We start from the raw sequence: 16,047 nt of genomic DNA on the forward strand, positions 1-16,047 counted from the left end.
TGTTTCTTCTCTCCCTCCTTTCTTAAATAGTTGGATAACATTAGCTACCCTCCCGACGTCAGGAACTGATCTTGAATCGAGAGAACGTTGGAAAATGATTACCAATGTATCCACGATTTCTAGAGCCATTCCTTAAGTACCCTGGGATACAGACCATCAGGCACAGGTGATTTTTCAGCCTTCAGTCCCAGCAGTCTATCCAACAGCTTTTTCTGCCGAATGTGAATTTCCTTCAGTTCCTCCGTTACTCTAGGTCCTCTGGCCACTATTACGTCTGGGGGATTGTTTTTGTCTACCCAAGGGAAGACAGGTCTAAAGTACCTGTTAAGCTCGTCTGCCATTTCTTTGTTTCCCATAGTAACTTAAACTGTCCCTGTCTTCAAGGGCCCAACTTTGGTCTGAACCATTTTTTTTCTCTCCACACGCCTAAAGAAGTTTTAATTCCTCCTTTATATTATTTGCTCGCTTACCTTCGTACATAATCTTTTCTCCCTGTATTGACTTTTTAGTTATTTTCTGTTGCTCTTTAAAAGTTTCCCAATCCTTAGCCTTCCCGCTCATCTTCGCTGTGTTACACTTCTTCTCTTTTATTTATATACTGACACCCGGTGTGTGTGATGGGACTGTGTGGAGGGAGCTTCAGTCTGTGTGTGACCCCGGGTCACACGTGTGTTGGAGCCGTGCGGGAAGTGGTATTCTCCGTGCCTGACTCCGAGAATGTTTGTTCTACCGATGCCGAGGCTCTCTCTCTCTCTCTCTCTCTGTCTCTCTCTCTCTCTCTCTCTGTCTCTCTCTCTCTGTCTCTCTCTGTCTCTCTCTCTCTCTCTCTCTCTCTCTCTCTCTCTGTCTCTCTCTCTCTCTCTCTCTCTCTCTCTCTCTCTCTCTCTCTCACACACACACACACATACACACACACACACACACAGTCGGTCCAGCACATCCCCACGCACACCAGCACTCTCTTCGCCAGCTCCCTCCACCCCGCCTCATTTCCAAACCCCACTTCTCCTGTCGTCTCCGCCCTTACTTACCGTGGAGAATGTCACCGATCCCAGCTGGTCAGCAGCCGGCACCTTTCCTGGAGTCGACCTTGTCACATTTACATGAGGTTGAAGCTCAGTTTGAGCTGGACGGAGTGGGAGAAAGAAAGTGGGAACAAATTGGGGTAAGGAGGGTGGAGGTCAGAAAGAGAAGTCTCAGTGAGGGTAGCAGTGCGATAGAAAGGCTTAGGGAGGGAGGGTGGCGAGAGAGCGAGGGAGCGGTAGAGTGCTGCGAAATTGAAGCGTGTTTCATACATTCATGCGAGATAGATAGGGAGATAGTAGTTTGATGTAGGCCGAGTCAGTGTGGGCATACGCTTTCAAGACTTCTCTGAAAAAACTGATAATCGCCGACTTATTTTCTAATTGGAGTAGAGCGACAAATCGTAGATTCCGCGGGTGTGGGGAGGAATGGTCCAGCCAGACAATAGGACTCTGCATGACTGACACATATCCCTGCGTTTTTCACTCCTACTTCACTCATTGCATCTCTCACTAATCCCCATCTTCCTCTCTTCTCCTTTCCTTTCCCATCAGCTCGAACTCTGCTTTCTCTCTCTCCTAACTACTTTTCAAATATCCCCGCGTCCCCCCCCCCCTCTTAATACCCACTCTCTGCTACATTTGACCGGCCCCCTCCTTCTCTCCTCTCCCTCTTTCTGCCCCCTTCACGGAATTCTCTCTCTCCGACCTTCCCCAACCTCTCCTCATTCTCCACTCCTCCTCTTTCTCCCCAGTGTCATGACTCCTCCCCACCTGCCCCCGCCCACACCACTCTCACCACTCGAGAATACACGCTCTCACACTCTAAACCTTCGTACTGCCCGGCACTTCCTCCCCCTGCTCTCGCCCTCTCTCATTATCAGTCCTTCATATGGTACACGCTGGTGTCGGTCTGACCCCCTGTCAACACGGGTTTCCTCTGACAACAGTTGCTTCCCCTTTCTCAGCTCAGAACGCAGAGAATCCTCGACTGGATGGACGACAGCGAGACCTACATGAATGTGAAGTTTCCAAAAACAGACTCAGGGTCTCCCTCCCGAGGTGAGTGGGGCAGACGGACGGAGGGAGAAAGTTTCACTCTGTGTCTGGGCCCGTGGGTGTGTAATGCGACGGTGAGGATGGAGATTCGCTCTGTGTCTGTCCCGGGAGTGCGTGATGGCACGGTGTGGAGGAATTTTCACTCTGTGTCTTACCCCTGGAGTTTGTGATGGGATGGTGTGGAAGGAGCTCCACTCTGTGTCTGACCCCGGGTGTGTGTGATGGTACGGTGTGGAGGGAGATTCACTCTGTGTCTGTCCCGGGAGTGTGTGATGGCATGGTATGGAGGAAACTTCAATCTGTGTCTTACCCCCGGAGTTTGTGATTGGATGGTCTGGAAGCAGCGCCATTCTGTCTCAACCCGGGAATGTGTGATGGGACGGTGTGGAGGGAGATTCACTCTGTGTCTGACCCGGGAGTCTGTGATCGGACGGTTGGAGGGAGCTTCACTGCGTGTCTCACCCCGGGAATGTGTGATGGGACGGTGTGGATGGAGATTCACTCTGTGTCTGACCCTCACTGTTCTGTCCCCAGCTGAACCTGATGTATTGTACGCTAAAGTTAACTTCAAGACTGTCTCTGAGCCCCGCGCCCGGACACATCCAGGTCAGTTTCAACGTTGTTGGTGGAACCGTGTTTAGATGATAATACCTGTCGAGAGATCTCAGGGCAAGCGTACAGTTGACCCTTGTGATTCTGTGTTTGAGAACAACACGGATGGAACGCGTGAGAGATGCGATGAGGAGGGAACTCTCTTTGATGGTCAGTTCGGAGTGTTGAGCCCATGGAGGTGCGGAATTGAGAGATCGTCTTGGGATGGGATGAGGAGGGAGTCCTGTGGGAAGAATCGACGACTGCAGATGGCATGGTATGGGCCGTCTGGAGTAAGGGCGAATATGGACTGAGCGCTGTGTGGCGGGGGTTGTGGAGATGAGTCAGCGCCGTGTCGGGCTGGTGAGGACGGAGGCCAGTGGGAGAGATGGTGTGGACGGAACGCGTTACAAAACCTTAACCACTCTCTCCCTTTTCTAACCCACTCTCTTTCCCTCTTTCTCCTTTTCTCATCTCCCTCTCCACTCTCCCTCTCTCCTCTGTCTCTTACTCACACTGTTTCCGCTACTGTCTCCCACTGTCCCGTTCTCTTCGCTCTGTTCACTCTCACGCCCCCCCCCCCTTATCTTCGTCCTCTCCGCTCACTGTTATCCTTTCCCGAACACCATCCGTTCTTCCCACCTCTCTCTGTCGTTTGCCGCACATCTCCCCTCCACATCTTCTCCACCTCTCTATCCACCCCTCTCTCCCTTTCCCAGACGCTCACCCCCTCGCTCTTGCCCCCTTTCTGAATTTTTCTTGTTATCTCTTCCCCATCCCTCTCCTGCTCCTCTACCCTCCTTTCCTCTCCCTTCTCATTCTCCTCTCATTCATCTCTCACACCTCTCACTCCACTCTCACCCGACGCCATCGGCCTCTCCCTTCCCACTCTCTCCCGTTTCTACCCCCGTTCTCTTTCCCCATTTTTTCTCTCGCATCTCCTTGCTTCATGCCCACATCGCGCTCTCTCCTCTCTGACCATCGTTTTCGACTTCTCTCTATCTCCACGTCTCTGCCCTCCCTCTCCTCCTTCTTTCTCACCCTCTCTCTCGCTGTCTCACCCCTTCTCTCTGCCTCACTTATCTCTCTCTCTATTCCCTCTGTTCTGTCTGTCCCCGATTCCTCCCCGCCCCCCCGTCGCTATTCTCTACCGCTCTCACTCTCTCGCTTATCTGCCTGTCCGACTCTCTCTCCCAGCCGGTCTAAACTCCACTGACTCAGAGCTGAACCTTCGGAAAGAGGAACCCCGCATTAATGAGAACGAAGATCCTCCCATTGCCTCGGGATCCGACAGGCTGCTAACCACTGCACAAACAGGTCAGAGTTCGCAGAAAAGACGTCATTTTCGAGGGGTCACGTGTTTTCACCCAATTGAACAAGTTTCTAATGCATCTGCCTTGACCACTTCCTCTGTCAGCTCCTTCCACAGACTGAGCACCCTCTGGGTAACAAAAGGCTGTCACTCGGCTCCTCTATTAAACCCCTTTCCCCTCTCACCTTAGACCTGTGCGCTCTGGTCCTCGATTCTCCGAACTAGGGAAAGTAACTGTACGCATTCACCGCTCGTGGTTTTATACGGCTTTGTATGGTCACCCGTACGCTCCAAGAATTAAAGACCTAACCTGCCGGACCTCACTCCATAATCAACCCCTCAAGTCCGGCAACATCCTCGTTCTCCTCCTTCTCTCTCCTCCACTCTCACATTACTCACCCCATCCTCTCTTCCCCTCCCCAACCCCTTTCACCTCTTTGCTCGCATCCCGATTCTCCCCGACTACTCTCCTACAAACCTTTCCCCATCTATGTCCTTCTTTCTCCCCATCTCTTTCACGCTTCTCCGTCTGTGCACTGTCCTGCACTCCCTCCCTCCACTGTCGCCTCCCCTATTTTCTCCCCTTCCTTTCTCTCGCCTCTCTCTCTCGGGTTATTCGTTCTCCTGCACAACCACTCCCACCCGTTTCCTCATCTCCCTCCCTCCTCGCCATCGACTCTCACCTCAATCCTTTGCCCTCTGGTTCCGGATAGCCAGGACCTGAGGAACGTCTGTGCTCATTCAACCTGCCTGCGGCGCTCGTGGTTTCATACAACTCTCTAAGGTCACTCCTGCGCTCCAAGGCATAAAGTCCCGAGCTGCCCGACCTCCCTCCGTACCTCACTCCACTGAGTCCAACATCCTGGTATACCTTAAACACAACATATTCTGCAGATGCTGTTGTCAAAGGAGCACTCACAATGTGCTGGAGGAACTCAGCAGGTCAGTCAGCATCAGTTGAAATGATTAGCCGACGTTTCGGGCCGCAACCCTACGTCAGGACCGAAGGAAGAAGTTTGGGGAGGGTTTGAAGAATGCTGTTATCTGAAAAAAAAAAACAGTAATTTGAAAGACAAAGGGGTGGGAGAGAGGAAGCAGGGAGGTGATTGGTAGGAGAACAATGCTCAGTAGTAGAAGGAGGCGGAACTATGAGGGCGGTGATGTGAAATAGGGATAGAGGAAGGGAGGGGGAGGGAATTACCGGAAGTTGTAGAATTCTGTGTTCATACCAAGGGGCTGGAGACTACTTAGACGGTATATGAGGTGTTGCTCCTCCAACCTGAGCTTAGCCTCATAATGGCTGTGGAGGAGGCCATGTATGGACATATCTGAATGGGAGTGGGAAGCAGAGTTGAAGTGGATGGCGACTGGGAGATCTTGTCTGTTGTGGCGGACAGAGTGGAAGAGCTCGGTGAGGCAACACTTTACTTGCGAATCTGTTCCGGTCATCTATGTAATCCGGTGCTCCCGGTGAGGCCTCCTCTACATCGGTGAAACCCGACGCAGATTGGGGGACCGCCTCGTCGAGCACCTCCACTCGTCCGTCACAACGAATTGATCTCTGCGTAAAGATGTAACTACTCCCTCTCCGGTTTCTGATGTGTGTAGAAACATAGAAAACATTCATCACAATATAGTCCCTGCAGCCCACAAAACTCTGCCGAACATGTCGCTAGCTGAGAACTACATCGGCTTTACTCATAGCCCTCCACTTTTCAAAGCTCCATGCAGCCATCTAGGAGTCTCTTAAATGACCCTCCGCCTCCTCCAGCGCCGCCGGATGCCCATTCAATACACTCACCACTCGTACGTAAAAAACTTACTACTGACATCTCCTCTGTACCTACTTCCAACCACCTTGAAACCATGTTCTCTCCTGATAGCCATTTCAGCCCTGGGGAAAAGCCTCTGACTATCCACACGATCAATGTCTCTCATTACTTGTACACCTCTATCAGGTCACCTCTCACCCTCCGTCGCTCCAAGGAGAAAAGGCCGTGTTCACTCAACGAGTACTCATAAAGCATGCTCCCCAATCCAGGCAGCATCCCAGTAAATCTCCTCCTCATCTTTTCTATGGTTGCCACGTCTCTCCTACAGTGAGGGGAACAGAACTGAGCACAGTACTTCAAGATTGATCTGACCAGGTTCCCATATTGCTCCAATATTACCACTCGACTCTTAAATGTATATAAATGATCTGTATGAAATTGCAGATGCGTGGGTTGGTAGGTTTGCAGTTGATACGGCGAGAGGTGGTGCTGTGGAGAGCGGAGAAGACTGGCAAAGAATTCAGTGGGACGTTGATTAGTTACAGATATGGTTTGGAGACCGGACAAATCTAAAATGCTGCGCCTTGGTTGGTCAAATAAAAGAAATGGCATACTGTCAAAGCCAAAATACTAACCAGTGTGGTAACATATAAACATACAAGCATAGACTTCTTCGTTTTAACTTTCACCGGAGTTCAGAGAGGCGGAATTGCGCAGGCGTGAGACGTCGGGCAGTGAAGCGCCGAAGATTTAAAAGGAACACTGCCTTATACAGTGAACAGCATAGTTTGCGGAATCCGGAGTGAGCAGGGAGCAGAGCGAAGGCTTAAGTGCTTTGGCTCAGCCGGCTTAGGCGGAAGCGGGAGAGGCGAGGAAGAGTTAGAATATAGAACATAGAACATAGAATAATACAGCACAGTACAGGCCATTCGGCCCACAATGTTGTGACGAACCTCAAACCCTGCCTCCATAGATCTCCCACCTTAAATTCCTCTATATACCTGTCTATAGGCTCTTAAACTTCACTAGTGTATCTGCCTCCACCACTGACTCAGGCAGTGCATTCCACGTACCAACCACTCTCTGAGTAAAAAAACCTTCCTCTAATATCCCCCTTGACCTTCCCACCACTTACGTAAAAGACATCTCCTCATGTATTGAGCAGTGGTGACCTGGGGAAGAGGTGCTGGCTATCCACTCTATCTATTCCTCTTATTATCTTGTACACCTCTATCATGTCTCCTCTCATTCTCCTTCTCTCCAAAGAGTAAAGCCCTAGCTCCATTAATCTCTGACCATAATGCATACTCTCTAAACCAGGCAGCATCCTGGTAAATCTCCTCTGTACCCTTTCCAATGCTTCCACATCCTTCCTATAGTGAGGTGACCAGAACTGGACACAGTACTCCAAGTGTGGCCAAACCAGAGTTTTATACAGCTGCATCATTACATCGCGACTCTTAAACTCTCTCCCTCGACTTAGGAAAGCTAACACCCCATAAGTTTTCTTAACTACCCTATCGACCTGTGAGGCAACTTTCAGGGATCTGTGGACATGTACCCCCAGATCCCGCTGCTCCTCCACACTACCAAGTATCCTGCCATTTACTTTGTACTCTGCCTTGGAGGTTGTCCTTCCAAATTGTATCACCTCACACTTCTCAGCGCTGAACTCCATTTGCTACTTCTTAGCCCACTTCTGCATCCTATCGATGTCTCTCTGCAGTCTTCGACAATCTTCTACACTATCCACTACACCACCAACCTTTGTGTCGCCTGCAAACTTGCCAACCCACCCTTCTACCCCCACATCCAGGTCGTTAATAAAAATCACGAAAAGTAGATGTCCTAGAACAAATCCCTATGGGACACCACTGGTCATAATCCTCCAGTTTGAATGTACTTCCTTCACCATGACCCTCTAACTTCTGACGGCAAGCCAAATCAAAATCCATCTGGCCGAACGTCCCTGGATCCCATGCTTTCTGACTTTCTGAATAAGCCTACCGTGTGGACCCTTGTCAAATGCCTTACTAAAATCCATATAGATCACATCCACTGCAGTACCCTCATCTCTATGGCTGGCCACCTTTTCAAAGAACTCAATCAGGCTTGTTAGACACGATCTGCCCTTCACAAAGCCATACTGACTGTTCCTGATCAGACCATTATTCAGTAAATGCCCATAGATCCTTCCTTTGAGAATCTTTTCCAACAGTTTCCCACCACAGACATAAGGCTCGCTGTTCTACAATTACCCGGGCTATCTCTACACATAAAAATCCTAGCCAGAGGCTCAGCAATCTCGTCCGTCGCCTCATGGACCAGCCTGGGGAATATTCCGTCAGGACCCGGGACTTCTGCGTCCTATTATATTTCAACGACTCCAACACCTCCTCTCCCTTAATATCAACATGCTCCAGAACATCAACCTCACTCATATTGTCCTCACCATCATCAAGTTCCCTCTCATTGGTGAATACCGAAGAGAAGGATTCATTGAGGACCTCGCTCACTTCCACAGCCTCCCGGTACATCTTCCCACCTTTATCTCTAATCGGTCCTACCTTCACTCCTGTCATCCTTTTGTTCCTCACATAATCGAAGAATGTCTTGGAGTTTTCCTTTACCCTACTCGCCAAGAGCTTTTCGTGCCCCCTTCTTGCTCTTCTCAGCCCCTTCTTAAACTCCGTTCTTGCTTCCCTATATTCCTAAATAGACCCATCTGATCCTTGCTGCCTAAACCGCATGTATGCTGCCTTCTTCCACCTGACTAGGTTTTCCACCTCACTCGTCACCTATGGTTGCTGCACCCGACCATTTTCTATCTTCCTCACCGGGACAAATGTATCCTTAACATCCTGGAAGAGATCTCTAAACATCGACCACATGTCCGCAGTATATTTCCCTGCAAAAAAAGATCTTCTCAATTCACATCCGGACGTTCTTGCCTTATACCCTCATAATTTGCCCTTCTCGGATTAAAAAAAAAATGTTCCTATCTTTTCTGATTCTATCCTTTTCCATGATAATGCTAAAGGCCAGGGAGCGGTGGTCACTGTCCCTCAGATGATCACCCACAGGGAGACCTAGTTACTGGTACTAGTAACTAGTATCATTACCTAGTACTAGATCTATTATGGCATTCCACCTCGTCGGCCTGTCCACATACTGTGACAGGAATCCGTCCTGGACACACTTAACAAACTCTGCCCCATCTAAACCCTTGTAACCAATCAGGTGCCAATCAATATTAGTGAAGTTAAAGTCACCCATGATGATTACCCTGTTATTTTTGCACCTTTCCAAATCTGCCTCCGAATCTGCTCCTCGGTATCTCTGCTGCTACCAGGGAGCTTATAGAACACTCCCAGCAGAACAACTGCACCTTTCCTGTTCCTGATTTCCACGTATACTGATTCAAAAGAGGATCCTGCTACACTAGCCACCCTTTCTGTAGCTGTAATAGTATCCCTGACCAGTAATGCCACCCTCCTCTCCTTTTACCCCCTCTCTATCCCTTTTAAAACACTGAAATCCAGGAATATTGAGAATCCATTCCTGCCCTGGTGCCAGCCAAGTATCTGTAATGGCCACTACATCACAATGCAATGTCTGTATCCAAGCTCTCAGTTCATCACCTTTGTTGCTGATGCTTCTTGCATTGAGGTACACACACTTCAGCCCTTCAGCCTTACTACCTTTACACCATTTATTCTGCTTCTCTTTTTCTCAAAGCCTCTCTATATGTTAGATCTGGCTTTACTCTATGCACTTCTTTCACTGCTGTATCGCTCTGGGTCCCATCCCCCTTGCAAATTAGTTTAAACCCTCCCAAACCATGCTAACAAACCCACCTGCAAGGATATTTCTCCCCCTCGGGTTCAATATTCATTTGTTTTACCTGTTATTTGAGGAGAGTGGGAAGTATGAGTGTCAGGGAAGCTTGTTGCTGTCAGTGTCGGATGTGGGAGGTCGTGTAGTCTCCCAGCCTCCCAGATGTCCATATCTGCGCCAGATGTGCCGAGATGCAGCTCCTAACATGACCGCGTTTCGGAGCTGGAGCTGCAGCTCGATGACTTTCGTCTGGTCAGGGAGAGTGAGGAGTTGATAGAGAGGAGTTACACACAGTGGTCACACCGTTGCCACGGGAGGCAGACAAGTGGGCCACGGTTAGGAGGGGGAAGGGGAAGAGTCAGGTACTAGACAGTTCCCCAGTGGCTCTGCTCCTTGACAATAAGTACTCCTGTTTTAGTACTATTGATGGCGGACAACTTATCTGGGGGAAGCAACATTGGCCGTGCCTCCGGCACGGAGTCCGGCCCTGTAGCTCAGAAGGGTAGAGAAAGGAAGAGGCGGGCAGTTGTAATAGGGGAATCGATAGTTCGGGGGTTAGATAGGCGATTCTGTGGACGCAGTCCGAAGACCTGGATGGTAGCCTGCCTCCTTAGTGCCAGTGTCCGGGTTGTTTCTGATGGCGTCTAAGATATCCTGAAGGGAGGGAGAGGAACCAGAGGTCGTGGTACACAGAGGTAAACAATGACATAGGTAGGAAAAGGGGAGCGGTCCTGAAAGGAGAATATAGGGAGTTACGAAGGGTGTTGAGAAAAAGGACCGAAATGTAGTAATTTCGGGATTACTGCCTGTGCCACGCGACAGTGAGAGTAGGAATGCAGTGAGGGGGAAGATATGTGCGTGGCTGAGGGACTGGAATAGGGGACATGGATTCAAGTTTATGGATCATTGGGACCTCTTTTGGCGCACGTGTGACCTCTACAAAAAGGACAGGTTGCACTTGAATCCTAGAGGGGATCAATATCATGGCGGGGAGATTTACGAAGGCTACTGAAGTGAATTTGATCTAGAATGGTTGGGGGGTGGGAAACAAATTGAAGAGACTGGGAGAGAGGAGGTTAATTCACAAATATAGAAAGCTCGTAGACAGTGTGTGAGGGAGAATAGGCAGGGGACAGAGATCTGGAGCACTCCGAACAAAGATGCAGGAGAGAAGGAAGAAAAAGATAACAACGTTGTTTGCTCCATGAAGGATAAGCAGAGAGTAGGATGTGGAGAGTTTCTTAAATTCATCTATTTTAACGCTGGGAGCATTGTAAGAAAGGTGGATGAACTTAGTGCATGGGTTGATACCTGGAAATATGATGTTGTAGCTATTAGTGAAAGTTTGTTGCAGGAGGGATGTGATTGACAACTAAATATTCCAGGATTTCGTTGCTTCAGATGTGATAGAATAAGAGGCGCAAGAGGCGGAGGTGTTGCATTGCTTGTCAGAGAATATATAACGGCGGTGCCCTGGCAGGATAGATTAGTGGACTCGTCTAGGGAGGCTATTTGGTTGCAATCGAGGAATGCGAAAGGTGTATTGAAACTTATAGGGGTGTATTATAGACCGCCTAATGGAGACCGAGAACTGGAGGAGCAAATTTGTAAGGAGATAGCAGATATTTGTAGCAAGCACAAGGTTGTGGTTGTAGGAGATTTTAATTTTCCACACATAGACTGGGAAGTTCGATTCTGTAAAAGGGCTGGATGGTTTGGAGTTTTTCAAATGTGTGCAAGGTAGTTACTTTTGGCAGCAATACATAGAAGTACCAACTAGAGAAGGGGCAGTGTTGGATCTGCTGTCAGGGAATGAGATAGAGCAGGTGACGGAGGTATGTGTTGGGAACACTTCGGGTCTAGTGATCACAACAACATTATTTACAATATAATATGGAGAAGGATAGGACTGGACCCAGTGTTGAGATTTTTGATTGGAGAAAGGCCAACTTTCAGGATATGCGAAAGGATTTAGAAGGAGTGGATTGGGATAATTTGTTTTATGGGAAGGATGTACGACCGAAATGGAGGTCATTTAAAGGTGAAATTTTAAGGGTACTGTCATAGTCCGGTCCGTGAAGTCCGCATTCCGGTTCACGGTCCGGTCCATCGACAATGCTCCAGGTTTTCCTGTTTCTGTTCGTGTTGAGCACTAATGGAGGCAGCTGATTCTCGTTGGAGCTGGCTGCTTAAATACCTCCAGGGGCGAGGGCGTGGCGGCTGGATTGTTCCTGTCCTTACTCCTTGTATCCATTCCCCTGCCTTCTGTTTCCTCGCCTGGAGCCTTGCCTTGTCTTGCTGGTAACTCTCGCCTCGCCTGAATTTCTTGCCTCGCCTTGCATTGCCTGAAACCTTGTCTTATCTTACTGGTAACTCTCGCCTCGTCTTGCCTGAAGTCTTGTCCTGGAACCACCCTGAACCTTGTTCCTTCCATGTCCCTGCCCCTGTGGGGTAAGCCAGTCCAGATTGCCGTGACACTGCGGTGGGTTCTGTCTCTTCCTGTCCCTTGTCTGCGTAGGGTAAGTCAGGCCAGATTGCTGTTACCCTGCGGTTGGTTCTACCCCTTCCTGTCCCTCGCCTCCGTTGGGTGGAGATCAGCGCCCTGCCCAGGTGATCCGCGCCCTGTTCAGGAGTACGGCGCCCTGCCTAGGAGTACCGCGCCCCGCCCAGGCTAAGTTTCAAGACCCCAAGTCTCAAGCCTTGCCTCAAGTCTCTGGTCTCAAGCCTCGCCTCAAGTCTCTGGCCTCAAGCCTCGCCTCAAATCTATGGTCTCAAGCCCGTCCTCAAGACTCTGGTTTCAAGCCTCGCCTCAAGTCTCTGGCCTCAAGCCTCGCCACGAGCCTGAAGACTCCATCCTCGTCTTTCCTGCCAGCCTAGTCACGTCATTCCCTAGTTCTGGGGTCCGAGCCAGAGGCAAGGCACAGGTTCTGGGTCCTTGCCCAGTCTCTGGCTCGGAGTCCAATCCCTGGGCTCCTAGCTCTCTTGTCCTGTCCTGTTCCGGGTTCCCGGTTTTCGTTTCCATGTCCTTGCCTTCGCCCTGTATCCTAGTATGTCCCTGGTGCTTCCGTGTCTGTGTCTTTCACTTGGATCCGTACCCAGCCACCCCCTTATGACAGTACAGGATCTTTATGTTCCTGTTAGGTTGAAAGGAAAGTTTAAAAGTTTGAGAGAGCCATGGCTTTCAAGGGATATTGAAACTTTGTTCCGAAAAAAGAGAAGGATCTACAATAAATATTGGCAGCTTGTATTTAATGAGGTGCTCGATGAATATAAATAATGTAAAAAGAATCTTAAGAAAGAACTTAGAAAAGCTAAAATGGGATACGAGACTGTTTGCGCACTATGGTGAAAATAAATCCAAAGGCTTTCAACAGGAATATTAAAAGCAAAAGGATCGTGAAGGATAAAATTGGTCCCTTAGAGAATCAGAGTGGACGGTTATGTGCGGAGCCAAAAGAGAAATCACTAAGGAGAAGGATATTGAATTGTGTAAGGTAAAGGAAACAAGAAGGGTAGTTATGGAAAGTATGACGATTATAGAAGAGGAGGTACTGGCTCTTTTTAAGGAATATATTTGTGGATAAGTCTCCGTGTCCACAAAAGATATTCCCCAGGAACTTTAGAGAAGTTAGTGTGGAAGTAGCTTGGGCTCTGACAGAAATATTTCAAATGTCATTAGAAACGGGGATGGTGCCGGAGGATTGGCGTATTGCTCATATTGTTCCATTGTTTAAAAAGGGTTCTAAGAGTTAACCTAGCAATTATCGGCCTGCAAGTTTGACGTCAGCGGTGGGTAAATTGATGGAATATATTCTTAGAGATGGTATATGTAACTACCTGGAATGACAGGTTCTCATTAGGAACAGTCAACATGGATTTGTGCGTGGAAGGTCATGCTTGACAAATCTTATTGCTTTTCTTTTTTGATGACGTTACTAAGAAAGTTGACGAGGGTAAAGCGGTGGATGTTGTCTATATGGACTTCAGTAAGGCCTTTGGCAAGATTCCACATGGAAGGTTAGTTAGAAAGGTTCAGTAGTTAGAAAGGTTCAATCGTTAGGCATTAATATCGAAGTAGTAAAATGGATTCAGCAGTGACTGGATGGGAGACGCCAGAGAGTAATGGTGGATAACCATAACTCGGGGATCTGTACTGGTATTTATATTAATCTAATATTGTTTGTCATATGTATTAATGATCTGCATGATGGTGTGGTAAATTGGATTAGTAAGTATGCAGATGAAACCAAGATAGTTGGCGTTGTGGATAATGAAGTAGGTTCTCAAAGCTTGTAGAGAGATTTAGGCCAGTTAGAAGAGGGGCTGAAAGATGGCAGATGGAGTTTAATGCTGAAAAATGTGAGCTGCTACATTTTGGTAGGACTAATCAAAACAGGACATACATGGTAAACGGCAGGGCATTGAGGGCTGCAGTAGAACAGCGGAACTAGCAATGATTGTGTATAGTTCTCTGAAGGTGGAATCTGATGTGGGTAGTGTGGTGAAGAAAGTTTTTGGTGTGCTGACCTTTCTAAATCAGACCATTGAGTATAGGAGTTGAGATGTAATGTTAAAATTGTTTAAGGCATTGGTAAGGCCAAATTTGGAGTGCTGTGTACAGTTCTGGTCACCGAAATATAGGAAAGATGTCAATAAAATTGAGAGAGTACAGAGGAGATTTACTAAAATGTTACCTGGATTCATCTCCATATTACAGAGAAAGTTTGAACGAGTTAGGTCTTTATTCTTTGGAGCATAGAAGGTTGAGGGGTGACTTGATAGAGGTATTTAATATTATGATGGGGATATGTAGAGTTGACGAGGATAGGCTTTTTTTTTTCCATTGAGAGTGGGTGAGATTCAAACAAGAGGACGTGAGTTGAGAGTTAAAGGTCAAAAGTTCAGGGGTAACACGAGGGGGAACTTCTTTACACAGAGAGCGGTAGATGTGTGGAACGAGAGGTGGTTGAGGCAGGTTCGATGTTGTCATTTAAAGTTAAATTGGATAGATATATGGACAGGAAAGGAATGGAAGGTTATGGGCTGAGTGCAGGTCGGTGAGACCAGTTGAGAGTAAGAGTTCGGCACGTACTAGATGGGCCGAGATTGCCTGGTTCCGTGGTGTAACTGTTATATGTTTATATGGTTATAGAAAACTCACAGCACAATACAGGCCGTTCGGACCACAATGATGTGCGGAACATGTCCTGACTTTAGATGGGCAGAGGATCTTGGGGTCTATGTTCATAGCTCTCTGAACATGGCTTCACAGTTTGATGGGATGGTGAAGAAGAACTATGGCATCCTTACCTTAATTATTCGGGGCATTGAGTACAAATGTCAGGGAGCTATGTTGCAACTTTATGAAAATCACTAGTTTGGCTGAATCAGGCGTATTGTATACAGTTCTGGTCACCACATTATCAGTAGATTTCAAGGCGTTGGGCAGCCTCCGGAGAGGTTTAACAGGACGCTGCCAGGATTCGATGGCATGTGTTACAACGAGAGGTCAGACACCCGGGTTATTTCTTCTGGAACGGAGGAGGCCCAGGGGAGATCTGACTGATCTCTGGAATCCGTCAGACACCTGTCAGCCAAACCCAAGTCAAGGAAGTTGGACACTCGGCGATGACGGTTGAAAGTAGATGAGATTGAGAGAGGGAGGGAGTAATCGTGGTGGAAGGACGGAACACGGATGGTAGGAGGAAGGGAATGCTAGTGGGGAAGACGGCTGAGTTCACATACACATTGAATGGGCTCTCTGCAGGTGCGCCTGAACAGGAGTCGAAAAAGAGCATTGGAAGCAGATCATGCCGGAAGGTCTACCTGCTCTGCCTAATTATGTCCATCCTCATCGCGATAGTGGCCGGGCTCTCGATCTATGGTGAGTCGGACGGGCTCCGGGTGGAATCAGACTGTAAACAAACAGTGTCGAATGAAACCTGGGCGTAAAGCCTCACAGTGACACCGACGCGCCGCTCAGCGTGACACTGACACATTACTCACCGTGACACTGAATTTCACCTCATGGTGACACCGAGACGTCCAGCACCTTGACAACAGCACGCCCAACATCCTGAAACCGTCACGCCCCAAATCGTGACTCCGACAGCCGCCTGACCGAGACACTGATGCTCACAAAAACGTGGCACTAACACGACCCAACCCGTGACACTGACACACACTTCACCGTGAAACCTATGCCGTCTTCATCGTGACACCAACACGCTCCATACCGTCACAATGATATTCCATTCACCGTGACACCGACACTCGCCTCAGCGTGACACTGACGCACACTTCACCGTGACCCCGCCGGTCCTCTACTCGGGACACCGGCACACCCTGGGGTCAGACACAGAGTGAATCTCCCTGTACACCGCCCCAAAACACACTGCTGAGTCAGAAACGGAGTGAATCTCCCTCCGCCCGGCCCATCACACACTCCGGAGTC

General features: G+C 48.8%; 1 protein-coding gene across 3 annotated transcripts in view; it reads left to right on the plus strand.

Annotated features, from left to right (window-relative positions):
- Nucleotides 1-16,047, plus strand: part of LOC140207300 (C-type lectin domain family 17, member A-like) — a 92,714-nt gene that overhangs the window by 38,093 nt on the left and 38,574 nt on the right. The window contains exons 2-5 of one of the 3 annotated variants that reach the window (XM_072275795.1): nt 1,991-2,084; nt 2,616-2,687; nt 3,870-3,989; nt 15,361-15,477. In XM_072275795.1, coding sequence (XP_072131896.1) covers nt 2,018-2,084; nt 2,616-2,687; nt 3,870-3,989; nt 15,361-15,477 — 376 coding nt within the window. In that variant the 5' untranslated portion in view covers nt 1,991-2,017. The remainder of the gene's footprint in view (nt 1-1,990; nt 2,085-2,615; nt 2,688-3,869; nt 3,990-15,360; nt 15,478-16,047) is intronic. The other 2 variants (XM_072275797.1, XM_072275796.1) reach the window with 2 other exon arrangements.

The sequence above is a fragment of the Mobula birostris genome, chromosome 13 (genome assembly GCF_030028105.1).
Source record: "Mobula birostris isolate sMobBir1 chromosome 13, sMobBir1.hap1, whole genome shotgun sequence".
Taxonomy (NCBI): Eukaryota; Metazoa; Chordata; class Chondrichthyes; order Myliobatiformes; family Myliobatidae; genus Mobula; species Mobula birostris.